This window comes from Heteronotia binoei, chromosome 13 (assembly GCF_032191835.1).
Source record: "Heteronotia binoei isolate CCM8104 ecotype False Entrance Well chromosome 13, APGP_CSIRO_Hbin_v1, whole genome shotgun sequence".
Classification (NCBI taxonomy): domain Eukaryota; kingdom Metazoa; phylum Chordata; class Lepidosauria; order Squamata; family Gekkonidae; genus Heteronotia; species Heteronotia binoei.
Window position 1 is genome coordinate 20,295,537 of NC_083235.1, and position 26,103 is coordinate 20,321,639.

General features: G+C 47.1%; 1 protein-coding gene across 4 annotated transcripts in view; it reads right to left on the reverse strand.

The window, feature by feature from the left end:
• Window positions 1-26,103, reverse strand: part of OLFM2 (olfactomedin 2) — a 379,600-nt gene that overhangs the window by 39,126 nt on the left and 314,371 nt on the right. For all 4 annotated transcript variants that reach the window (XM_060253545.1, XM_060253544.1, XM_060253543.1 and 1 more), the window contains exon 4: window positions 1,248-1,467. In XM_060253545.1, coding sequence (XP_060109528.1) covers window positions 1,248-1,467 — 220 coding nt within the window. The remainder of the gene's footprint in view (window positions 1-1,247; window positions 1,468-26,103) is intronic.

The following is a 26,103-nucleotide window of genomic DNA, read 5'->3' on the forward strand; positions in this document are numbered from 1 at the left end:
AAGTTTGAAAAAGGTGGGACTGAGGGGTCCGATTCTACGAGCCCCAAAAGAAGGTGCCTCTATCCTTCATAATTTCCAATGGAGGGAAAGCATTTAAAAGGTGTATGGGTCCTTTAAAGGTGATGGCCAGAAGGTGTGTGGTCCCTTTAAAGGTAACAGCCCCTCCAGAGCCCCAGATACCCATGGATCAATTCTTCATCATTCCCTATGGAAATCAATCTCCATAGGTTATAATGGAGTGCCCAACAGCAATTTCCCTCTCCCTTCCTGCTTTCTGATGACCTTGAAGCGGGGGGAAAGGCCTCCAAACCAGGGGATCCCCTGCCCCCACCTGGGGATTGTGCAAGCAAAAAGAGCAACACGGATAGTAGAGCAGGGACAAAGGTATAAACCTCTGCGAAAACCAGGCTCTAAATTTATACAAATTATTTACTAGGATTGTTGTCAATAAAAATCTCTCAAAATATTCACCAACAGATTCATACAAAATTAAACATTAAGGAACATCACCCAGTCACCCATAGTCACCAAACAAGAAGCAAATGTTCAATTTTCATAGCAAGAGGGTGCAGGTGACCATTCCAACTACGTAGTCTTTCGCGGAGACCAGAGCTCCAGATGGCTTTCTCTTGCACAGCCTGGCACAAATATGATTTGCTACGTGGTTGTACTGAATCCCACGTTTCACTTTTGCGAAAAAAGCCCTGGCCATGCTGGTATGGTCATTGGAAAACGTTACAAGTGACAGCAGTTGGAATAGGAAGTCATTTTCGAAAGCTCGTTGGAGCAAAAGCAAAACGTGGGATTCGGTACAACTGCATAGCGAATCATATTTGTGCCAGGCTGTACAAGAGAAAGCCATCTGGAGCTCTGGTCTCCGTGAAAGACTACACCGTTGGAATGGTCACCGACACCCTCTTGCTATGAAAATTGGACATTTACTTGGTGTTTAGTGACTATGGGTGACGTTCCTTAATGTTTAATTTTGTATGAATCTGTTGGTGAATATTTTGAGAGATTTTTTGATTGATAACAGTCCTAGTAAATAATTTGTATCAATTTAGAGGCTGGTTTTCGTGGAGGTTTATTCCTTTATCCCTGCCCCACCTGGCGACTGGCGACTCTACTTTAAGTGCTGAATAAATGCTATTCCTATTTTAGGGTGGAACATCCATATTTCCAATCAGCCATGCAACTTTGCCTTCCAAGCCAGACAGAGAGGCGCCAGGAACGATGGCATTTCCTACCTAACTTCTGCATGCAAGCATGCAAGCGGGCCTCCAGAACCAGCACCCGCTGCTGGAGCTCCTCATAGTCGTAGGCGCCCATCTCCTCCTGGATCTGCAGCAGGCTCCCCGAGAGGTTCCTCACTTCCTCCTTCAGCTGGACGATGCTGCGCGTGTCGGCCTTGTACTGGTCCAGCACGCGGATCAGAGGCATCAGCTCGGTCATCTTCTCCTTCAGCTCCTGCCGGAAAGGAAAAGGAGGAACCTCGTGAATGGGAAACCTCTCGCTCTCCCCGCAAATTTCATCCCTAATACTCTACTGTCAAAATGTTATCACTTTATTTGAAATATTTATCCGCTGCCTTTCTTCCTTATGGAGCTCAAGGTGGTTTACAATTATGGTTGCCAGGTCCAATTCAAAAAATATCTGGGGACTTTGGAGGTGGAGCCAGAAGACCTTGGGGGCGGAGCCAAGAGCAAGGTTGTGACAAGCATAAGTGAACTCCAAAGGGAGTTCTGGCCATCACATTTCAAGGGACCATGCTCCTTTTAAATGCCTTTAAATGCTCCTTTTAAATGGAGGATGTGGCACCGTGTGCCTTTTAAATGCCATTGGAAATAATGAGGGATAGGGGCACCTTCTTTTGGGGCTCATAGAACTGGACCCCCTGGTTCAATTTTTTTGAAACTTGGAAGGTGTTTTGAGGAGAGTCACCGGATGCTTTGCTGCAAATTTGGTGCCTCTGCCTCAAATTATGGTGCCTCCCACCATAGACCCAGATACCCACAGTTCAATTCTCCATTATACCCTATGGGAATTGGTCTTCATGGGGAATAATGGAGAGGGCAGAAGACATCTCCCTATCCTGCTTTCTGATGACCCTGAAGCGGGGGGAGGGCCTCCAAACTGGGGGATCCCCTGCCCCCACCTGGGGATTGGCAACCCTATTTACAATTAGGGTTGCTGGTGCCAGGATGTTGGGGGTGGAGCCTGAGGTGGGTGGGGCTTGGGGAGAGGAGGGACATTAGTGGGGTATAATATCCCCCTCCACAGCAGCCATTTTCCCCCATGTTAACCAATTCCTGTCACCTGGAGATCTCCAGGCTCCACCTGGAGGTTGGCAATGCTGCTTACAATATTATCAAAAGGCCTAAAACAGTTTACCTAAAAACCATAAAGCCAGCATTTTAAAAAACACAATTTAGCATTGTTTTGATCAAATGCAGTCCTGAAGAAAGCCATCTTTAACCAAATGGATTTTTAAATAAAACATTTAATCAAATGCAATCCTAAATAAAACATTTTGCCGATCCATGTTCAGGGGGCAGCAAGAGAGTTGCAAATGAAGACACCTGACGCACACAGAAATCCAAGGACAACATTTCTGTGCCACATATTAGTCAAGAGGCTTGTGAGCTCCAGGTTTACATAGTCATTTTTCTAGCGAGATAACACCAGAGAGGGCTTGTTCCTCTCTCTAGCACAGGGGTGGCCAAACCGTGGCTCTTTCACACACGTTGTGTGGCTCTCGAAGCCCCCATTGCCCCGTCAGCCAGCTTGGCAAAGGCAGGTGTCTCTTCTAATCACTTCTCCAAGTCAAGCTAGCTTGTGACTTGCAGAATGCATAAAGTTAAAGTTGCTCTCTTTCCACCCCTCCCTCCCTCCCTCCTTCCTTCCTCCCTCCCAGCTCTCAAACATCTGATGCGTATTCTATGTGGCTCTTAGGTTATGCAAGTTTGGCCACCCCTGCTCTAGCACATTCTTATCCCGCCTTTCAGAAAGAAAGAAAGAAAGAAAGAAAGAAAGAAAGAAAGAAAGAAAGAAAGAAAGAAAGAAAGAAAGAAAGAAAGAAAGAAAGAAAGAAGATACTAGATTTATATCCCACCCTTCACTCTAAATCTCAGAGTGGGTTACAATCTCCTTTACGTTCCTCCCCCACAACAGACATTCTGTGAAGTAGGTGGGGCTGAGAGAGCTCTCCCAGACAGCTCTGTGAGAGCCAGGGCTTTTTTTGAGCAGGAATACATGCAGTTCCGACTGTCTTGGTGTCAGAGTGTGTGGCCTAATGTGCAAATGAGTTTCTGCTGGGATTTTTCTACTAAAAAAAGCCCTGGTGAGAGCTATGGCTGACCCAAGGCTATTCCAGCAGGTGCAAGTGGAAGAGTGGGGAATCCAAGTTCTCCAAGATAAGAGTCTGCGCACTTAACCACTACACCAAACTGCCTCTTGGTAACCACCAAAGTTCTCTCCTCAGAACAGGAGGTAGGTTAAGCTGGAAGACAATGAGCAGCCAAGGTCACCCAGTAAGTTTTCTATCAAACATGGCTTTGAATTCGCCCTGACCTGGATAGCCCAGGCAAGCCCAATCTTGTCAGATCTCAGAAGCTAAGCAGGGTTGACTCTGGTTAGTACTTGGAGGGAGACCTCCTTGAAGTACCAAGTCGGGAGGATAGGGGGAGGCTTTATTCAGCCACCTCTCTGAATATATTCCAGGCCCCCAGGAGGGATCAGTCACCAGAGGTCAACAGGAATTCCAGGTGCAGACGGACAGACAGACACATGCACACAAATACAAAAATAGCACCCCCTCCCCCCAAAAAGCATGGATTTGAATTCAAATTTCCCCACTACATGAAATCATAGAGTTGGAAGGGACTTCCAGGGTCATCTAGTCCAACCCCCTGCACAATGCAAGAAACTCACAAATACCTCCCTCTAAATTCACAGGATCCACATTGCTTTCAGATGGCCATTTAGCCTCTGTTTTAAAAACTCCAAGGAAGGAGAGCCCACCACCTCCCGAGGAAGCCTGTTCCCCTGAGGAACTACTCTGACTGTCAAGAAGTTGTTCCTAACGTTGAGCCAGAAACTCTTCTGATTTAATTCCAACCCATTGGTTCTGGTTCTACCTTCTGGGACCACAGAAAACAATTCCACACCATCCTGTATATGACAGCCTTTCAAGTACTTGAAGATGGTGATCATCTCACCTCTCAGCCGCCTCCTCTCCAAGCTAAACATGCTCCTTCAACATTTCTAGTTGAGAATGAGTTGGGTGTAGCAGTTCATGGATTTGGGCTGGGGAATCAAGGGTCAAATCCCTGCTCAGCCACAAAGTTCACTGACTGCGCATTCATGAAATCTATCTTTAACTGATAGCCCACACTGTTCTTTGTGTCTGCTTCAGCTGAGACAGCAGCACATTAGTAACACAAAATAATTTCCCAAGTTCAAACACGAGTGCCATGTCATCTCTTCCTCGAGCATCAGGTATGTTTCTCACTCAACTCTCCGCCTGAAGTTCAAACGCCAAGTCTACTCTCTTTACTCCCTTCACAGACGGAGGAGAGAGATGGAAAATGCATTGTAATGAAAGAGAGGAAGCCTTTTGGGCATGCTGCTTTCTAAGTTTAACCACAAAATCTCATTTGAAAGGTCCAGGGTTAAATTTTATAATTTCAATGAAACATAACTAGGTTTTTTCCGTCTGGGGCTTCTCTTGAGCGATATCAGAGGTCCATACTGGGCACTGCTGGTGACATGACTGCCCAGTGCTTTGCTAGAACCCTTGTTGCCTTTTGTTCTGGGAAGGGTGCTGGATCCCCATTCAGCAGTGTTCAAGGGGCAGTAGCTGGTAGTTTCCCACTAAACAACCTTATGTGTTGTTCCTGGTCACAGCAGAAATGCTCCGTGCCGCATCTGCTACAAAAGGAACTGCGGCCCTGAAGCCAGCGGGTTTCCCACCACGCAGACGATGTCCTGTTCTCTTTCACCTTCCCCTAATGAAGATCAAGGGGTTTGTACATCCTTCACCCCAGGGCTCTTAATGATGACAGAGCTCCTGGAACATTGTTAGGGACTCATCAGCCATGCAAAAGGCACGCTTTGCCTTCTGGATCCAAAGTTAATAATAATTATGATGCTTAGCAACTCTGCTTCCTCCAAGCGCTTTCGGGGCACCGTCTAATTGCTTGCTGTGCCAACGAATAAAGTTCCTCATTTGTTCACTCTGCCAAGCCAAGGAAGGTAAGAGCTGCGGGACCCAAAGGGTAGAAAGACGGATGTCGGAGGTGGGGAGCAAAGTATGTCATGACACCAGCATTGTGTGAATGGGATTCACGCAACACCGGTGTCATAACATACTTTGCTCCCCACCTCGTGTTATTTGGTCCTCAACATTAGCCTTAGGGCAGAGAAGGGATACGGATCAGTGGGAAGGGAGAGGAAATTTAATTCCCGCTGTTTCCTGGATTGCAAATGTCTTTCTCATGAGCTGTTTTCCCAGTGGAGGATAAAAGACCGGATTATATGAGTACCTGTCTTTTACCCTTAATGTTGGGAGGGGGCATTTTTGATTGGGGAAATGGTGCTTGGAGTTAACCTCCCCTTCCTCAGCACTTGCAGCCTTGATCCATATTTCCTCTTTCTCCTTGTTTTTTTAGGGTCTGATTGCCCACCTGGAGTTGCAGACATGGAGTTTAAGAACATAAGAGAAGCCATGTTGGATCAGGCCAGTGGCCCATCCAGTCCAACACTCTGTGTCACACAGTGGCCAAAAAACCTAGGTGCCATCAGGAGGTCCATCAGTGGGGCCAGGACACTAGGAGCCCTCCCATTGTTGCCCTCCCCACCAAGCACCAAGAATACAGAGCATCACTGCCCCACACAGAGAGCACCAACAATACTCTGTAGCTAATAGCCACTGATGGACCTCTGATCGATACGTTTATCCAATGTTTATTTCAATCATGGTGTGCTTATTTACTGCATTGACATCCCTGCCATCCTCTCTAATGGAACCCAACATGGCTTGTACCCTTCTCCTCTGTTTTCGTTCATCCTCACAAGAACCCTGTGAGGTGGGTTAGGTTGAGATGGCATCCAAGGCCACACAGTGAGATTGCAAGACAGACAGGGAACTCGAACCTGGGTCTCCCACACCCTACTATAACCTCTACCCAGGGCTGGTCCTAGACTGTCTGGCACTCTAGGCAAGGCTTATTTCCGGCAACCCCCCCTCCCGCACTGATAGCGTCACAGTGTCACACTAGGGTTGCCAAGTCCAATTCAAGAACTACCTGGGGACTTTGGGGGTGGAGCCAAGATCAAGGCTGTGACAAGCGTAATTGAACTCCAAAGGGAGTTCTGGACCTCACATTGAAAGGGACGGCACACCTTTTCGATTCCTTCCTTCCAAAGGAAATAGTGAAGGATAGGGGCACCTTCTTTTGGGGCTCATAAAACTGGACCCCCTGGTCCAATCTTTTTGAAACTTGGGAGGTATTTTGAGGAGAAGCACTGGATGCTATACTGAAAATTTGGTGCCTCTACCTCAAACGACAGCCCCCCCAGAGCCCCAGATACCCATGGATCAATTCTCCATGATTTTCTATGGGAATAAATCTCTATAGGGAATAATAATAATAATAATATTTTATTTTTATATCCCGCCCTCCCCGCCAGGCGGGCTCAGGGCGGCTAACAGACATGGGATCCCCAGCAGACATTTCCCTCTGCCCCCCCCCCCGCTTTCTGACGACCCTGAAGCAGGAGGAGGGCCTCAAAACCAGGGGATCCCCTGCCCCCACCTGGGGATTGGCAACCCTATGTCACACAGGGGTGTCCAATTTGGCGCACTCAGAAGGCCAGCACCCTAGGCAATCACCTAGTTTGCCTAGTAGCAGGGCTGGCCCCTGCCTCTGGCCCACACTGACCTGCAGCCAAGCCCATTGTGCAAGCTGGGCACCTGTTTTCTAGAGCCTTACTAAAGAACAGGAAGCCTCCGCATCCCCTTGGCTCAGCTGACTGCCGCTTTTTAAAATGGAGATCGTTTCCAGGCCATCCACAGCTGCATCTCATTCGAACTGCTGGCAAAGGCCGGCCCGTTCACCAGATGGAGAGGTGGCAAGTACCTGGCACAGCAGGCAAAGTCATTGGGCAGCACCGGAAGATAGCCAGGAGGGGGGTGTCTCTCTGCAATGGATTAATCGGACCAAGAGAGTGTCACAGGTCCTGGAACACCACGGCTGGCACAAAGATGGGATTGGCTTCCAGGGAACATCCAGTTCTTGAGGCTGGGAGGATTCTGATCTTCGATGGAGGCAAGAGCATCGCCAGGTCCCCCCGGCCACCGGTGAAGATGGAGTGGGGTAAGCAGTACTTTTTTTTTTTTTGTAGCAGGAACTCCTTTGCAGATTAGGCCACCCCCTGTGATGTAGGCGATCCTCCTGCAGCTTATAGTAGGCCCTGTACAAAGAATCCTGTAAGCTCCAGGAGGATTGGCTACACCAGGGGTGTGTGGCCTGATATGCAAAGGAGTTCCTGCTACAAAAAAAAGCCCTGCAGTAGGGTAGGGCTGTCAGCTCCAGGTTGGGGAACTCCTGGAGATTTGGAGGTGGACCCTGGGAGGGCAGGGACCTCTGTAGGCTACAATGTCATAAAGTCCACCCTACAAAGCATTTTATTTCTCCAGGGGAATTGATCTCTGTAGTCTGGAGATGAGGTGTAATTCCTGAGGGATGTTCAGGTCTCATCTGGCATCCCTAAGAAGTAAAACACAAAGTGGGGGTGGGTGGGACTTAACTCAAATTACAATAATAAGAAGACTGCAAATTTATACCCCACCCTATTGGAATCAAGAACCGAAAAAAGTTAACAAACTAAACTGAGGGCCATTGTTAAAATCTGCCTGCCTGCCTGTCTGTCTCTCATCTATCTATCTATCTATCTATCTATCTATCTATCTATCTATCTATCTATCTATCTGTCTGTCTGTCTGTCTGTCTGTCTGTCTGTCTGTCTGTCTGTCTGTCTGTCTGTCTGTCTGTCTGTCTGTCTGTCTGTCTGTCTGTCTGCCTGCCTGCCTGCCTGCCTGCCTGCCTGCCTGCCTGCCTATCTATCACTTAGATGTTATCAAAATACATATATTTATTATTAAACACTTAAAAACATTTAGGGGCCCAACATTAGCCTCATTAAAATACATAAAGCTCTAGTAGAAAACAAGACAACCCTATGCATTTTGGCCCCAAAAGGCTGTCCTCAGAGGTCAAACATATTTAGAATTCCCAGACCCCCTGGTTGGGGGAGGTGTTCCCCCAATTTCAGGGTCTCCAATCAATGGACGGCCAACCATCCACCCCCAAACAGCCCCCGCCCACATCAATGTCATCAGCATGATGACATCAGCATGATGACATCACATGGAAGTGGTCGGGTGGCAGCACTGTAGCATTTGGGGCCAAAACTAAGCCCAGTAACATTGTGAATGAGATGGCGACAGAATAGGAGGGAGATTGAATGGGAATAATCCTCTTATAACAATATTAGAGGGTCAACTCTGTGGTAAAGGCAGGGAGATTTGAGCCAGGTTGTTCAACCCCCTGATATTTTATCTGCAGAATATTCAGAGAGTTGCCAGCTCTGAGTTGGGAAATACCTGGAGATTTTTTTGGGGGGGTGGGGGGGGATGGAGCCTGGGGAGAGGAGGTCTCCCCAGCCACAGAAGAAGAAGAAATTGGATTTATATCAAGCCCTCCACTCCGAATCTCAGAGTGGCTCACAATCTCCTATATCTTTTTCCCCACAACAGACACCCTGTGAGGTGGGTGGGGCTGAGAGGGCTCTCACAGCAGCTGCCCTTTCAAGGACAACCTCTGCCAGAGCTATGGCTGACCCAAGGCCATTCCAGCAGGAGTGGGGAATCAAACCCGGTTCTCCCAGATAAGAGTCTGCACACTTAACCACTACACCAAACTGGCTCACTGCAGAGGATAGGGGGTAGGTTTGCCAGATTCAGGTTAGGAATCTCCTGGAGATTCAGGGATGGAGCCTGAGGAGAACAGAGACCTCAGTGGGGTACAACCTGGAGTCTGGCAACTCGATATATTCAGATTATGCACCCACCAACTTAGAAAGGTGCCTCTACCCGACGCCCGAAGGCAAACCACAATGCAAGCACCATCTGCTCCTGCCCTTTGGCCAACCCTGTGTCTTCCTTCCAGGTTCTCTCAGCTTCAAGGGCCAGAAAGCCCACTTGCTGGGCAGTGCCAGCTGTGCGCAGCTGACATGAAGCTGAGTGCTTCAAGGTGTCAGAGAAATTGCTGCTGCATTTTTTATGACCTTGGCGGAGAGCAAAGTGGGGGAGAGCTGTGCCAACGGAGATGAGAAAGGGCAAGCCTGGGAAAAGAAAATGCAGGGGATATTGATGGATACAGCCAGGAGGGGGAGGGAAGAAAATGGAGAGGTGGGACTGCAGAAACGAATGATGGGAGGATTTGAGAGGCTCACGGAAGAGGTGGCAGGCCAGGTTTGTGGGTGTACAGTTGTCAGTCTCCAGGTAGGGGATGGAGATCTCCCGGAATTACAGCAGATCCCCAGGCTGCATAGATTCAGGGCTTTTTTTTTCCATAGCAGGAACTCCTTTGCATATTAGGCCACATCCCCTGATGTAGCCAATCTTCCAAGAGCTTACAGGGCTTCTAGTACAGGGCCTACTGTAAGCTCCAGCAAGATGCGCTCCATGAGGGGTGTATAGCCAAATATGCAAAGGAGTTCCCACTATTAAAAAAAAATCCTGCATAGATTGCTTATTAATTAATTAATTAAGGAATATATTGCACTTCTCCTGGAGGAAATGGCTGCTTGGGAAGGTGGGCTGCATAACACTATACCCTACCAAAATCTCTCCCCTCCCTAAACCTCACCCTCTGAGGCTCCACCCTCAGACCTCCAGTTATTTCCAAGCCTGGAGTTGGCAATTCTTTATGGAAGTGTAACAAACACCAGCCTTGGCAAGTTGTTGAGTCAGGTCTTTAGGGGATTGCAGGAGCAAGTCTAAGCAGTTCTACGAAGCTCCAACATTACTCACTGAGGCTTACTCCTAGGAAAGTGCTGAGGATAGTAATCTGCAGCACTATAGAGACACAGTGTGACCATTCAAGCTGGTGGGGAGCAATTTTACCCAATGCACACTGGATGGCACCTAACATTCGATTGGAGGAGGTAGGGGGGGGGGGTTGGTAGAAAAAGCCCAGCAGGAACTCATTTGCATATTAGGCCACACCCTCTGACACCAAGCCAGCAGGAACTGAATTCCTGTGTGTTCCCGCTTTTACACACAAAAAAAAAAGCCGGTAGTTTGCTTTTGAAGTCACAGCAACTTTGCCAAAACTTACCCATTAACCTCGGAGTGCCTACTAACATTTTTTTTTTAAAAAAACCTACTTTGAGAACCCCTTGCTGCAAGAGAGTGGCTTGGTTTTCTCTAGTGTGTCTCAATTAGGCAGAGGTTTGATTGGGAGCCTCTGTGCTAGAGATTAACCCAGTCTGGTGGCAGCCTACACTCCTGGTGTTTCTGGGGTGAAATACCATGCTTTGTTTCTGTTTGTGCTATCAGTTAACAGCTCTGCCGGCAAAACTTGGCCTGAAGGTTGGCAGACTCTGTTACATGGGAGATCTTAGTGAATAGACAACAGGTGGCAGCTGCCCTGGGCCCAGTGCTGGCGGGGGGTGGGGGTTACTGGCCACGACCCTACCCCCAGTGGAAGGGGTGGAGGAGAGCTTTTTTTGTGGCAGGAACTCCTTTGCATATTATGCCACATACCCCGATGAAGCCAATCCTCCTGGCGCTTACAGAGCTTTTAATACAGGGCCTACTGTAAGCTCCAAGAGGACTGGTTACATCAGGGGTGCGTGGCCTGCTACAACAAAAGCCCTTGGCGGGGGGAGGGGGAAGAATATGAACAATAGCTAGGGTTGCCATTCTGGGTTGGGAAATTCCTGGAGATTTCGGGAGGCAGTGTCTGAGGAGGATGGGTTTGGAGAGAGTAGATCCTCAAGAAGAAATAATATCGTAGAGCATGGGTGGCCAACGGTAGCTCTCCAGATGTTTTTTGCCTATAACTCCCATCAGCCCCAGCCATTGGCCATGCTGGCTGGGGCTGATGGGAGTTGTAGGCAAAAAACATCTGGAGAGCTACCATTGGCCACCCCTGTCATAGAGTTTCCCTTCCAAAGCAGCTAAGGAACTGATCTGTGTAACCTGGAGACAGGTTGTAATACTGAAAGACCTCCAGCTATCACCTGGAGGTTGGCAACCCTGTCATCACTGCTCATGCCTGCCCCGTCAAGGGCTTGAGCTGCTGACTTCCAGTGGTGGCAGACACCTCTCGCCTGCTTCACACGGGTGATGGGCGGCTGCCCTTTGCTGGGCCTCAGGGGTTTTTTGGGTAGAAAAATCCCAGCAAGAACTCATTTGCATATTAGGCCACACCCCCTTCCATCACCATTGTCTCACACAAGGCTTTTTGTAGAAAAAAGCCCAGAAGGAACTCATTTGCGTATTAAGCCACACCCCTGACACCAAGCCAGCCAGAACTGTGTTCCTATGCATTCCTGCTCCAAAAAAGCCCCGCTTGGCCCCACTGGGGGAGGTGGGCTCAGGAAGCGGGCCCTGATTCTAAGGCCCATCCTGAACTTTTATGGATTTTATTTTATTTATTTATTTTATTCGAATTTTATCCCGCCCTTCCCGTAGAACAGGCTCGGGGGGGGGGGGGGGTTACATCATAAAAACAGTCAACAGTAAAAACAGTAAAATACCAGTTTAAAATATATAAAATCTAAAATTAGACAGACTAAGATGGCAGATTCGGCCTCACAGATGTGACCTTTTGCCCAGGAAATCGCTAGGACTGTCCCTGCATTGAACACAGTCCATTCCAGAGCAAACAGAGAGAAAATGCAGGGGAAACAATTCTTCTCTACGTCACTGGTGGTTTTGCACAAACACGCAACGGTTCCCAAGGGAGGGTCTTTACAGTGCATTCCTATGCAGAAATCAATAGACTTAGACGAATGCGACTACATAAAACTGCACGGCAACAGTGTTGCCCTAAGCAGAGTTGTCCCTTTCCAAGCCCATTGATTTCGATGCCCATAGAAGGGCGAACTCTGTTTAGGGTTGCACTGTGTGCCACATCGAAAAATATAAATATCCTGAGACACAGAAGACTCTCATATTCCAACGATTCACAAGGAATGACTAACTTTCTTGATTTAAGTTTTTAAAAATGCATATTGCTTCATGTTGGAAAAGCAAACTGACTTTTTTTTCTTTCTAAACTGCAACTTTTAATTCTGCTGCGTGTGTTTTGCACCTAAAAGCAGCAAACAACACAGGATTTCTTCTTCCTTTGACCCAAACAACACAGGATTTCTTCTTCCTTTGACCCATTCCCAAGTGCGACTCTGCACCAGCCTACAGGAGCTTTGAAACCAGCGTTTCAAACTCTGCAAACTTACATTTACATTCCCTGAACACTCGGTCTGATATGTGAAATGTTAATCGCTGATGAAACAAACTACACGAATTAAAGCCGCAGAAAAATCCTCTTACATAAATAACTATATAGAAATATTGATCTTCTATCATTGGTTGACTCAAGAAATCTGGCACGTGCCCTGAAAGACAGAGATCCATATGTACATTAATCGTAAGTGGTTTTTTAATCTTCATAAAAGTGATGTAAAATGCTTATGAAATGAGTGATACATCCAACATTAGTCAGTTCTTGAAATTCTTAATCTCACTCTGGAACATTCTCTATTATGACTAAAGGATGTAATTATCCTTTGGCAGCCTATACTGAAAAATGATATGAAATATATATATATGTGTGTGTGTGTGTGTGTTTGTGTGCTGGCATAGTATAAAATTTTCTGCTTCATTGTGGTCCAAAGACACACATGCACACACATACATACATACCGAGAGCAATCAACGCCTACTGTGTGTTGGAAGTAAAGGCGCTGTCCCCTGTATCAGCCTCCAGACATCATGGCAACAGAGTAGATAACTAGATAGTCACATTGATCCTTCCTTCCTTCCTTCCTTCCTTCCTTCCTTCCTTCCTTCCTTCCTTCCTTCCTTCCTTCCTTCCTTCCTTCCTTCCTTCCTTCCTTCCTTCCTTCCTTCCTTCCTTCCTTCCTTCCTTCCTTCCTTCCTTCCTTCCTTCCCACCTACCTACATGTATACTCTTCTGCCTCTGTCCTTTTGAAGTGCAGATTGTTTTCTCAGGGTACTTCTTTCTGTCTGTCCTCTCTCACACAATGCTAATGCCCTTCTCCCCATGGACACCAGGAGAGACAGCATGCTGTCTGCTCCTGGCCCCGAGAGGCAGATGGCCCTCTTGCCATCTGTTTCACATCCTTAGCTAGTCAGTTAGTAATCTAGCCTTACTCTTTCCTACCCAAGGTGTACTTCTCTAATAAAGAGAGGCGTATTTTCTCCTTTTAAACTTGAAACATGGCTCTGTGTAGCTCTGTAAGCTGAGTAACCTGGTTAAATGACGCTCCTGTGTTTGTAGCTTTATTCAAGCACACGGCTAACTAGTGGGAACTGGCCTAATGATACTAGCTAGTCCCAATATACCGATCTTGGCTTCTACCAGTCAGAGACAACTTTGACATCTGGTGCTGCATTTGGATACAGATCCAGGGAACAAACACAGCGCTTGAGAGAGTATTGTTAACATACATCTTTTGGTTTCCTGTTTGATTTTGGATATTCTCAGATGTGGGAGACTGGGGTGGGGACAAGAATTCCCTGCCGGGTTTGGGCAGCTGGGAAGTCTGACTATTATTTCAGCTCATTTTCAGTCCAGCAGCACCTCAGAGACCAATAAGATTATTGGGGTAAAAGTCTTCAAGAGTCAAAGCTCCTTCCATATGATCTCCCAAGAAGAAGAGGTGGAGGAGGAGGAGGAGGAAGAAGATGAGGAAGAGAAGGAAGAGGAGAAAGAAGAGGAGGAAGAAGAAGAGAAGGCAGAGGAAGAGGAGGAGGAAGAAGAGGAGGAGGAGGAAGAAGAAGAGGAGGAGATTGGATTTATACTCTGACCTTCACTTGGAGTCTCAGAGTGGCTTACAATCTCCATCCCTTCTCTCCCCACAACAGACACCCTGCGAGGCAGTTGGGGCTGAGAGAGCCCTGAGAGCCCCGAAATGCAAAATTTCACAACTTTATTAGTTGTCTCCTGGGAAAAGTCTGCAAGAAGGAGGGAGACGTAAATTTCTTCAGATCTTCCTGGTAAAGTTGGCAGAACCAGAACTATATAGTAAGTAAGTAAGTAAGTAAGTAAAATTTTATTTGTATCCCGCCCTCCCCGCCTAGGCAGGCTCATACAAATACAATAATAAATATAAAAACTTTAAATTTAACAATAAAACTTTAAATTTGACATCATTTAAAAACCAGTTAATGTATTTAAAAATTCATATAATTTAAATTAATCTGGCAGCAATGGTGGCGTTCTGATGCTAGTTCTGCCCATTTGATTAGTTCCATGTTGACACAGGTCCTTAGTTAACAACAATTCAGCAGTCAATATATGCTCGTTTAAAGAGGGTAGTCTTGCAGGCCCTGCGGAACTGATCAAGGTTCCGCAGGGCCCGCACCTCCTCAGGAAGCTGATTCCATAGGGCGGGGGCCGCGGTTGAAAAGGCCCGTGGAGATTGTCATAAAATGGGCAGTGCAGCAGAACATGTTAGACTATTTTTCCTGTCTGGCATGGGTAGAACCATTGGAAGAGTGGGGCACAATGGCATCTGCCTTCTGGGAGGCAGAGGGTAGAATGTCAAAGTGTGCAAGGGTGAAGATTCTCCAATATTTGGCGACTGGGGCTTTTTTGGTAGAAAACCCCCAGCAGGAACTCATTTGCATATTAGGCCACACCCCTTGACATCACCATTATTTTGAGTTGGGCTTGCAGAAGAAAAATCAGCAGGAACTCATTTGCATATTAGGCCACACCCCCTGACACCAAGCCAGTCGGAACTGCATTCCTGTGCAATCCTGCTCAAAAAAAGCCCTTGAACAAAGCAGGAGTCAAGTTTAAGACTCCTTTAAGACCAACCAAGTTTTATTCAGTTTTATTCAGAATGTAGGCTTTTGTGTGCTCTCTAAGCACACTTCATCAGATGAGGTGATCAGGTATAGTGGGCTGAAATACATGCAGTTTGTTGATTAAGAGGGCAAACTGACTGGGATCACATGGTAAAACAGTGTGGCTTGGCCAGTTGATCCGGATAGCCATAAAAGGTAATAAAGTTTCCTGCCAGTTGGTGTTTCTGCAAATCTAGGTAAATCACAAAAGGACACGTATTTCCTAGTTGTAGTCCACCTAATTCACTTTGTAGTGAGCTAAAGATATTATTGTAACCTCGTGACCATGAGGTTCGAAATGTTACCACCGTTTGCTAACGGCTATTGCCCATCTATATAATGCCCTCCCTACGTTCGTTCCTTAATCTTCTCACCGACTCATCAGCAATATGTCCTCTCCTATCTACAACAAATGCATCTATTTGGAAATACAAAGGATCTCGTTATTGTTAGCATGGGTGACTTGACACATAAACATGCAGCACCCCCTCCTCTGCACACACACACACTACAGCGTTAAGCGGCATCATGCTAAGAAGCTTGCACATTATACAGGTTGCATGAACCAGCCACAGCTCTTTGGCGGCAGCATGGCCTTCTCTTTAGCGTGCTGTTTGGAAACTGTTCCACCACCAGCCCTCCCATTCCTGCAAACAGGACCAGATGAGGAAGTCTCTCCCCAAGGGCCTCTGTGTGCACTCACCCACCCACGCACGTACTGGCCGGCCACGGTGCTACAAGCTTTTAAGGGCTCCGACCACTTCACAGCTAAATGCTGAAAGAAGTCTGTGGGTGGGTGAGAGGGAAAGCAGTCATTAAGCCGGAAGGGAAAGTGCTTCCTTGGACCTTAATTAACCCCGCCTGCCTCACATGAGTCTTCAGACAGTGAAGAGGGACAAATTCCTACCACAATTGTGGAGAGGGAAGGAGGGGTCAAAGAAGGTGCTGAATCCCAATTTTGGCCCAATTCTCCCATGAAACATGACAAAAAAAAAATCTACTCACAAGGTCAGGGCTTTTTTAATATATATAGCGGGAACTCCTTTGCATATTAAGCCACACACCCCTGACGTAGCCAGTCCTCCTGGAGCTTACAGTAGGCCCTTTACTAACAGCCCTGGAAGCTCTTGGAAGATTGGCTACATCAGGGGTGTGTGGCCTAATATGCAAAGGAGTTCCTGCTACAAAAAAAGCCCTGCACAAAGTCCTATTCAGGGTTGAGAGCAATGTTTCCTCTAAGCTGCTGAGTCTTGTGAGCAAAAATTCTACTTTGTGATCTACTGGCATTAAAGTTGTGAGCTACTGCATGAATTAGTGTGCTCTGGAGTCATTCTTCCTGAGCTAAGACAAAAATGTATGCGCTAGAGGCTAAAAATCTGTGAGCTAGCTCATGCTAACTCAGCTTAGAGGGAACACTAGTTGAGAGGTCCCCATGACCACTGTTAGGGGATGTGGGGTAAGATTGTCAGATCCAGGTTGGGAAACTCCTGGGAATTTGGGGGATGGGATTTAGGTGGGGCAGGGACCTCAGTGGGGTACAATGCCATAGAGTCTACCGTGCAAAGCATCCATTTTCTCCAGGGGAACTGATCTCCATAATCTGTATTGGAATGTTTGGTTAATATAGTAGAGTTTGCTCACTCCTAGAAGTGTGATACTGAACAGGGGTGTAGACTTTTCAATTTCCCAGGGGTGGGGTGGGCTGGGGCCCAGCCAGAAGCATTTGATTCAGTGACATCATAGGGAGGAGCCAGTGACATCACAGGGAGGGACCTTCATTATCACTACCTATGAATTTATAGAGAAGCTCCCTCTCCGTAAATTTAGGGAGCACCCCCCCCAACAATGCCCATGGACTGGGCCAAACCCAGGAAAAGGCGGGAGTTTGTCAGTGGTTATAATGGTATCTCAGAGGTCTCTTGCTGTATTCTGTTTCTGAAATTCATTTTTATAATAGATCTGCAAATATACATATCATGTACATAGGACAAACCAATGGTCACAAACTTGATAGTAAAAGGCAATACAGAAATGCTTTAGGGGAACATTATATAAGTTTCCCCGGACTTTCACTTACAAGTGTCTTGTTTGTGCCTCATTAATAAAGTACAATTATACTGAAATTGACAAAACTATGGCATCACTGTTTGATAAATTCATGGGTCTCTGACCCAGAGCAGAATACAAAATAGTTTCTGGGTGTTCAATTTCTGAGCAATGTACAAAGTTCAGTTAGTTAATACTATAGCAATATGTATGCAACACAGTGTTATTGTATTAACTAACTCTGAACTTTGTACAATATGTATGCAACATAGCAATACAGAGGACATGCAAGTTAGGGCTTCAGAGTGGGATCTGCCAGACCCAGGTTCTTGCTGTGGAAGCTGACTGGGTGATTTTGGACCAGGCATAGACTTCCAGCCTAACCTGCCTCTCAGGGTTGTTGTTCAGCTCACACGGGGGGAGAGGAGAATGATGCAAACTGCTTTGGCTCCCCCACTGTAGAAGCCGCGGGGAGGGGGAAGGCAATGGAAAGCTGAAGTCAGAGGGGCAGATAAAGGAAAAGAGATAGGGTTGCCAACTCCAGATTAGGCGTGGGGCCTGGAGAGGGTGGAGTTTGAGAAGGGATAGGACCTCAGACAGGTACAGTGCCGTTTCCCTCTAGGGAGGCACTGGAGATCACTCAGATTTACAACTGTTCTCTAGATGGCAGACATTAGCTCCCCTTGAGGTGTGTGTGTGTGTGGGGGGGGGGTTAATGCCCTCACTTGGGTGGGTGGGAAGACAGCAAGGATGGCAGGCACTCGCCCAGAGACTCCTTCTATAGCCTGCTGTATTTTTCTTCACAACAGGCCTTACTCCTAGTACAGATAATAAAGCAGTCAACAAATGTAAGAACTGAGTTGGAGCCCAGTAGCACCTTTTAACTATTCAAAGTCCTAAAGCAGGGGTGGCCAAGGGTAGCTTTCCAGATGCTTTTTGCTGACAACTCCCATCAGCCCCAGCCATTGGCCATGCTGGCTGGGCTGATCGGAGTTGTAGGCAAAAGACATCTGGAGATGTTGGCCACCCCTGTCCTAAAAGATGATGCTGTTAAAGTGATGCACACATTATGTCAACAAATTTGGAAAACACAACAATGACCACAGGATTGGAAGAGATTAGTTTATAATACAATCCCAAAGAAGGGTAATGCCAAGGGATGTTCAAACTATCGCACCATTGCACTCATTTCACAAACCAGCAAGGTCATGTTAAAGATCCTACAAGCTAAGCTTCAGCAGTATGTAGATCAGGAACTACCAGAAGATCAAGCTAGGTTTTGGAGAGGTAGAGGAACTAGAGATCAAATTACCAACATTCGCTGGATTATGGAGAAAGCATGGGAGTATCAGAAAAACATCTATTTCTGCTTCATTGACTATGCTAAAGTCTTTGATTGTGTGGATCACAACAAACTGTGGCAAGTCCTTAAAGAGATGGGAGTATCAGACCACCTCACGTCACCTGAGAAACCTGCACAAAGATCAAGAAGCAACTGTCAGACTGGGATATGGAACAACTGATTGGTTTAGAATAGGAAAAGAAGTTCAACAGGGATGTATATTGTTACCCTGCTTATTTAATTTATATGCAGAGTACATCATGCAGAATGCTGGCCTGGATGAAGCACAAGCTGGAATTAAGATTGCCGGGAAAAACATCAACAGCCTCAGATATGCAGATGACACTACTCTAATGGCAGAAAGTGAGGACCTAAAGAACCTCTTGTTGAGGGTGAAAGAGGAGAGCACAAAAGTAGGCTTGAAACTCAACATAAAAAAAAACTAAGATCATGGCATCCAGCCCCATCACACCTTGGCAAATAGAAGGAGAAGACATGGAAGTAGTGACAAACTTCACATTTCTGGGATCCGAGATCACTGCAGATGGTGACTGTAGCCATGAAATTAGAAGATGTTTGCTCCTTGGGAGGACAGCTATGGTGAACCTTGGCAGTATAAAAAAAGTAGAGACATCACCCTGCCAACAAAAGTCCGTATAGTCAAAGCGATGGTATTCCCAGTAGTAATGTATAGCTGTGAGAGCTGGACCATAAGGAAGGCCGAGCACAGAAGAATAGATGCTTTTGAGATGTGGTGCTAGAGAAGACTCTTGTGAGTGCCTTGGACTGCAAGAATATCAAATCAGTCAGTCCTAAGGGTGATCAACCCTGACTGTTCCCTGGAAGGTCAGATACTGAAGCTGAAGCTCAAATACTTTGGCCACCAAATGAGAAGGGAGCACTCACTGGAGAAGATCCCGATTCGAGGAAAGACAAAAGGCAAAAGAAGAAGGGGACAGCAAAAGATGAGATGGCTGGACAGTGTTACTGATATAACAAAGACGAATTTGAGCAGACTTTGGAGGATGGTGGAAGATAGGAGGGTGTGGTGTGACTTTGTCGCAAAGAGTTGGACTCGACTGTGCAATTGAACAACAATACCACCTTTAACAGCAACAAAGTGGTGTCTATAGCCCCTTCACAGTGCCTTTTTACCTTTTGATATTGTTTCAGATACTAGAGTTTCTGAGGTTACACACAGGCCTGTAGCCATGGTGGGGCCCGGGAGGGCATGGCCCTATCACCCAACCCTCACTTCTACTTGTGTGGCCCCTCCTTTCCCCACTGCTCTCCATGCAGTCCCATTTTCGTCACTGCTGCTTTCCCCGGGCCCTTCCCTGCCTCCCAAGCTCTCCCCGCAGTCCCGTTTTTGCCACCGCCGCTCTCCTCAAGCTCTTCTTCCCATCCCCAGGAGTGTGTGTGTGAGAGAGAGCTGGGGCCCAGAGGCTGGCTTCTGGAAAAAGCAGTCAAGGCTCCATGGCCCCCCCACCCAAAATTTTATGTCTTGCCCCCCCCCCACCCAAAAATTCTGGCTACAGGGCTGGTTACACACAGACACAAATATTTCTCTGACATGAGGCATGGATTTTTTTTTTGCTAGGGGGTTGGATGGGGTATAAATTGAGATGAGGAAGAAGAGGAGGAGGAAGAAGATCGTAGATTTATAACCCGCCCTTCTCTCTGAATCAGAGTCTCAGAGCAGCTTACAATCTCCTTTATCTTCTTCCCCCACAACAGACACCCTGTGAGATGGGAGGGGCTGAGAGAGCTCTCCTTGAAGCTGCCCTTTCAAGGACAATGCCTGTACTTATGCACCTTGACTCTAAATTCTGTTTCACCTGTATCTGATGAAGTGTGCTTGTACACAAAAGCTTATACCTAGGCTAGAATCAAACTTTGTTGGTCCTAAAGGTGCCACTGGTCAAACTTTATTGCTTCAGAACAACACAGCTACCCACCTGGATCTAAATAAAACAGTGTGCATGGGATTAAACTTGGTTGATCTTAAAGGTGCCACGGACTCCAACTTTGTTCTGCTGCTTCTGACCGACATGGCTACCCCACCTGATGCGTTCTGGATATCAAAACCTTAGTAATTAATTTAGAGATTCCAAAGGTACAGCAAAAAGATTTGCAGATCAGAATTACCTTTTAAGAGTTCTCCTTCAACCCCCTAGGCCGGCCAGATCTGTTCCTCCTCCATGGATCGAACAGCAAAAGACCTTTCCTTTCCCTAGTCCCCACCCCTTATTTTTCCTGTCTAGAGATAGTGGAGGGCGGGGGATGTTTATCTATTCTATTCCTGTTCTGCTAGCTCATTAGCATTTGTAAGAAGGTGTAGAAAATCACACCACACCACTGACTTTCTTGTTTTCAGCCTAGAGGAAAAAACTTCAAAGAAGTTTGTAACTATTTGGTTGCTTGGTTGCTGAGCCCTGAAGTCCTGTACTGATTGCCAGCAGGGGCTGAGCCCTGGGTGGGAAACTCTGGGGGTGTGCTCGAGCCCTCCAGCCCCCATGTAGTTTACACCTATGATACTGAGTGCAGTAAATAAATTTCTCAAGGAGTATATTGCCAAAAAGGTAAACATACACGTATTCAAGTAGACACAGTTTACATTCAGTCAAAGGAAGAGAAGGAAGCCTAATCTAAAGAGTCCTTTCCCTAGAAAGTCACAGAACAACCAGCACATTTCACAGAACAATCAGCACAGTCAACAACCATCTTCCTTATCTTCACACCCCTTCCAACCCTCCCAGCAATTAACACAGAACAATGGTCACATTCAACAGCCAGTTTCCTTATCACTACCCTTCCAGGAAGCCCCACCAAACAATGGGCACATCCACAAACCAATTGCCCTTTCACCACACCCCCTCCAGCCTAGAAATAGCAGCTCTCCAGCAGCCCTGGCCTCACTTAATGCACAGCAGCCAAGAAGGTCAGAGCGCCTGCTCCGGCTGCAACGCCACTGAGGATGTTCTCTGCAGCTGAGAACGAAATGTCTGAAAGAAAAACTTTCTCCAGTAGAACATGGCACTTGAGCCCGAAAGATTCTAAAAACCCTAGTCCTTTCCCTGTTACAAATGGCCTGCTTGTCTGTATCATGTGTGTGGGAGCATGAAGGTGTTGTATCTACAGGAGAGGCTTGCAGAGACATGTGTCTCCATGGAAGACCATGAGCATTGAGTGAGAGGAAAAAAGGAGAGAATAGTGGTAAGAGGGCAGCTCTGACATCAAGACAAAGAGAGGTATCCCATTCAAGGAGATAACACCTATACACACTTAAAATGATGTAGCGCCCCCACCCCCCCATGCCCAGACATGCTGAGTCAGTCACTCACTCCAACAGTCTGGAGATGAGCTTTAATTCTGGGGGATCCCCAGGTCCCAGCTGGAAGCTGCCATCCTTAGTTTTGTTCAGTGTTCCAAGTGAGATGACTCCAGGGTTGCTAGGTCACCTGATCAGGCCAGCAGGGAGATCCGTGGGGCATTCCGGGAATGGGCTGGGATGTCCCCAACATGATGATGTCACATGGAAGTGACATCATGTCATTGTGCAGGGTTTGATTCCCCACTCCTCCACTTGCACCTGCTGGCATGGCCTTGGGTCAGCCATAGCTCTGGCAGAGGTTGTCCTTGAAAGGGCAGCTGCTGTGAGAGCCCTCTCCAGCCCCACCCATCTCACAGGGTGTCTGCTGTTGTGGAGGAAGGCAAAGGAGATTGTGAGCCGCTCTGAGACTCTTCGGAGTGGAGGGCGGGATATAAATTCAATATCATCTTCTTCTTCAAACTCTATGACAGAATTGGACTCAAACCATACAGTTTTGCCAAAATAAAGCAGAGTGTCACTGCACAATGTTGTCAATACGATGACACCATTTCCGCATTGGGGACATCATGCAGGGATGTGGCTGTACGGGGTGGGGAAAAGCCCTGAAAAACAGAGAATCCCCTGTTCAGACCTAGGGACTGGCATCCCTAGATGACTCGGAATCGGCATATATGTGACCGATAGAAAGCTTTTCAGGATCACAGCCAAATACTTTCTGGAGATTGTTGAACTGGAGATGCAGGGATTGGACACAGGATCATCTTCATGCAAAGCATGTGCTCTGCCCCTGAGCTGCAGACCCTTCTCTGTTTACCTCCTGTCTGCAAGTTAAAGCAAACTTTCTGGTGAACGTCTTGGGTTCTTTTATTGCTTCGTGTTTTAATATGATTTTTACCCAGAGAGCTTCCTGCTGGAAAAAGCAAACTGAGTCGTACAAACACAGTGGATGCGCAATGTTCTCACCAAAGTAAGCTTCGCGGAATCATGATAGTCAAAGCGATATGAAGCCAAAATATGTCTTAAAATGCCACTCCACCTATCTTAAAACAGTTCACCTTTCTACCCAGGAACTCCTTTGCATATTAGGCCACATACCCCTGATGTAGCCAATCTGCTGCATATTGTAGCAGGAACTCCTTTGCATATTAGGCCACACACCTCTGATGTAGCCAATCCGCCAAGAGCTGACAGGGCTCTTAGTCCAGGACCTACTGAGAAAAAATGGCGGCTTTGGAATGTGGAGTGTATGGCGTTGTCCCCTGCTGATGTCCCTTCCTGACACAGCCTGCACCTTGAAATCTCCAGGAATTTCTGTGCTCAGAGTTGGCAACCTAAAAATGTGGACCCAAAGCAGCTTACGACTTCATCCTCTTGTTCTCTCCCCTCAACAATCAACCTGTGAGGTAAGTTGAATTCAGAGCGTGTTTCGGGGTCCAAGTTGGGTTGTCACCTTTGGGTTGGGAAGTACCTGGAGATTTGGAGGGTGAAACCTATGGAAGGTGTGTCTTGGGAAGAGGAGGAACTGGGGTGGGATGCCATAAAGCCCACCTTCCAAAGCAGCCATTTTCTTCCAGGGAACTGAGCTTGATCAGGTGGAGATCAATTGTAATAGCAGGAGATCCCAGGTTCCACCCTATGTCCAAGGTCACCTGGCCAACTTCCAGAGGGGAGCAGGTGTTTGAACCAGGCTGTTCCAAATACAACAATCTAACCACTATAATCACCCTGACTCTCACATTTAACCGGGGCTTTTTTTTTGTAGCAGCAACTCCTTTGCATATTAGGCCACACCCCTCCTATGTAGCCAATCCTCCAAGAGCTTACAGGGCTCTTGTTACAGGGCCTACTACAAGCTCTTGGAGGATTGACTACCTCAGGGAGACGTGGTCTAATATGCATTTAATGCATTTGCTTTTAACAGGGAGTGAGAAAGTCTTCTGTTCTGAAATAGTTTTGCTCAGGGCTTTTTTCGGGGGGGGGGGGTAGAAAAAGCCAAGCAGGAACTCATTTGCATATTAGGTCACACCCCAGCATAATCATTGTTTTTGCAGGGGGGAAAACCCCAGCAGGAACTCATTTGCATATTAGACCACACCCCCTGATGTCAAGCCAGTCGGAACTGCATTCCGGTGTGTTCCTGCTAAAAAAACACAAACCCTGGTTTTGCCACTCTGGGGCTGTGATCACACACACACTGAATAATGCACTTTCAATCCACTGCCTATGTATTCTCCAACTGGATTTTGCCAGTTCACACAGTAAAATCCGGTGGGAAAGGGCACTGAAAGTGGATTGAAAGTGCATTATTTAGTGTGTGTGACTGCGGCCTGAGACAGCACAGCAAAACTCCAAAGAAGCTCCTTGAACAGAAATTCCGCCATCCTAGCTGCTATTTGAATGTCAGGGTCTTGAATTTTCTCTCCTTCTCATCTCCTGTCCTGGTAAATGTCTTTACACGCAAGCTTAATTAGGGTCCTGATAGACCAGCAGTGAGGAACATCTGTCTAATGTCTGCCGTTCAAGCGCCACCCGCCAGCCGAGGGTACCGCTAACTGTCAGCCTGGGTCACGGGTCAGGCGATGATGCCAGTGGCAAATTGCAGAAATGACCCTGCACGCTGGCAGCTCGGAAAGGCCTCATCGTTTCTAATTAGCTCGGCAAGAGGCAGCTGGAATCCTCAGGCAGGCAGACAAGGGACGTTTTGGATCTTCCATCAAAGAACATCTGGCACAGCGCAAAATGCCCAGGAATGCAGGAAGGAGCACTAGTCTCGGGTAACAAAGGGAGCCGAAGTCGCTGGATGAAGAAAAACATTACTGGGTCAATGAGGAGGAAAATCAAATGAAGGGAGCATCAAAAGCAGGTGGCACCATTCCCCCACTGATGTAATCAGTGTTCTCTCTAAGCTGAGTTAGTGTGAGCTAGCTCACATTTTTTTTAGCCTCCTGTTCACACATTTTTGACTTAGCTCAGGAAAAATGGCCCAGAGCAAACGAATTCATGCAGTAGTCACAGCTTTAATGCCAGCAACTCACAAAGGAGAAGTTTTGCTCACAAGACTCCACAGCAGGGGTGGCCAAACCGTGGCTCAGGAGCTACATATGGCTCTTTCACACATATTGTGTGGCTCTCAAAGTCCCCATCGGCTGGTTGGAGAGGACATTTAAAGTCTCTTTAACTCATTTCACCAAGCCAGCTGGTGGCTTGGAGAATGCATTTAAAGTTGCTTTCTTTCCACCTCTCTCTCCTCCCACATTTATTTCCCTCCCTCCCTTCCTTCCTCTCTTTTCTGGCTCTCAAACATCTGATGTTTATTCTATGTGGCTCGCACGTTAAGCAAGTTTGGCCCCCCCTGCTCCACAGTTTGGTGGTAATTGCTGTAAAATGCAGGATCAGAAGTAGCCAAAGAGAGGAAAATGTTGTTTAATTGACTTCACGTTATACCCAAGCCTGCCAGTCTCCAGGTGGGGCCTGGAGATCTTCTGCTATTACAACAGATTGCCAGGCAATAGAGATCAGTTCCTCTGGAGAAAATGGCTGCTTTGGAGAATGAACTCTATGACACCGTACACTGCTGAGGCGCCTCCCCTAACAAACCCCACCCTCCTCAGACTCCACCCCCCAAATCTCCAGGTATTTCCCAACCCAGAGCTGGCAGCCCTACGTTATACCCTGCCTTCCTCTCCAACAGGAACCCAGAATGGGTTAGAATATTCTCCTTAACTCCATTTTAACGTCACAAGAAACCTGCTTATTTTTCTACTTTGTTTATATCCCATTCTTCTGCTGAACAGGGGTCTGGTCCCACAGTGGTTGACCAAGCTCTCATCGTCTCTGTTTTAATCGCACAACAGCTCTATGGTGAGGTTACACTGAAAGCAGGGCCAGCTCTGCTGCTAGGCAAACTAGGTGACTGCCACGGCACCAGCCTTCTGGGGGCACCAAATTACCTCCCCCATGTTACTCAGTGACATTATCAGCGCAGGGGCAGGAGCTAGAACAGGGGTGTCAAACATGCGGTCCGGGGGCTGGATCAGGCCCTTGGAGGACTCCTATCAGGCCCCCTAGCAACTGGCTGTCATCTGCTTCCTTCTCCCTCTCTCTTGCTTCCGTCTGCATCTTAGCTTGCTTTGCAAGGCTTGCTTAATTGCACAGGAGCTACAGAGCAAACACTATTTTCTCCATTGGCTGAAATTCCTCCCTTGGGAGGAA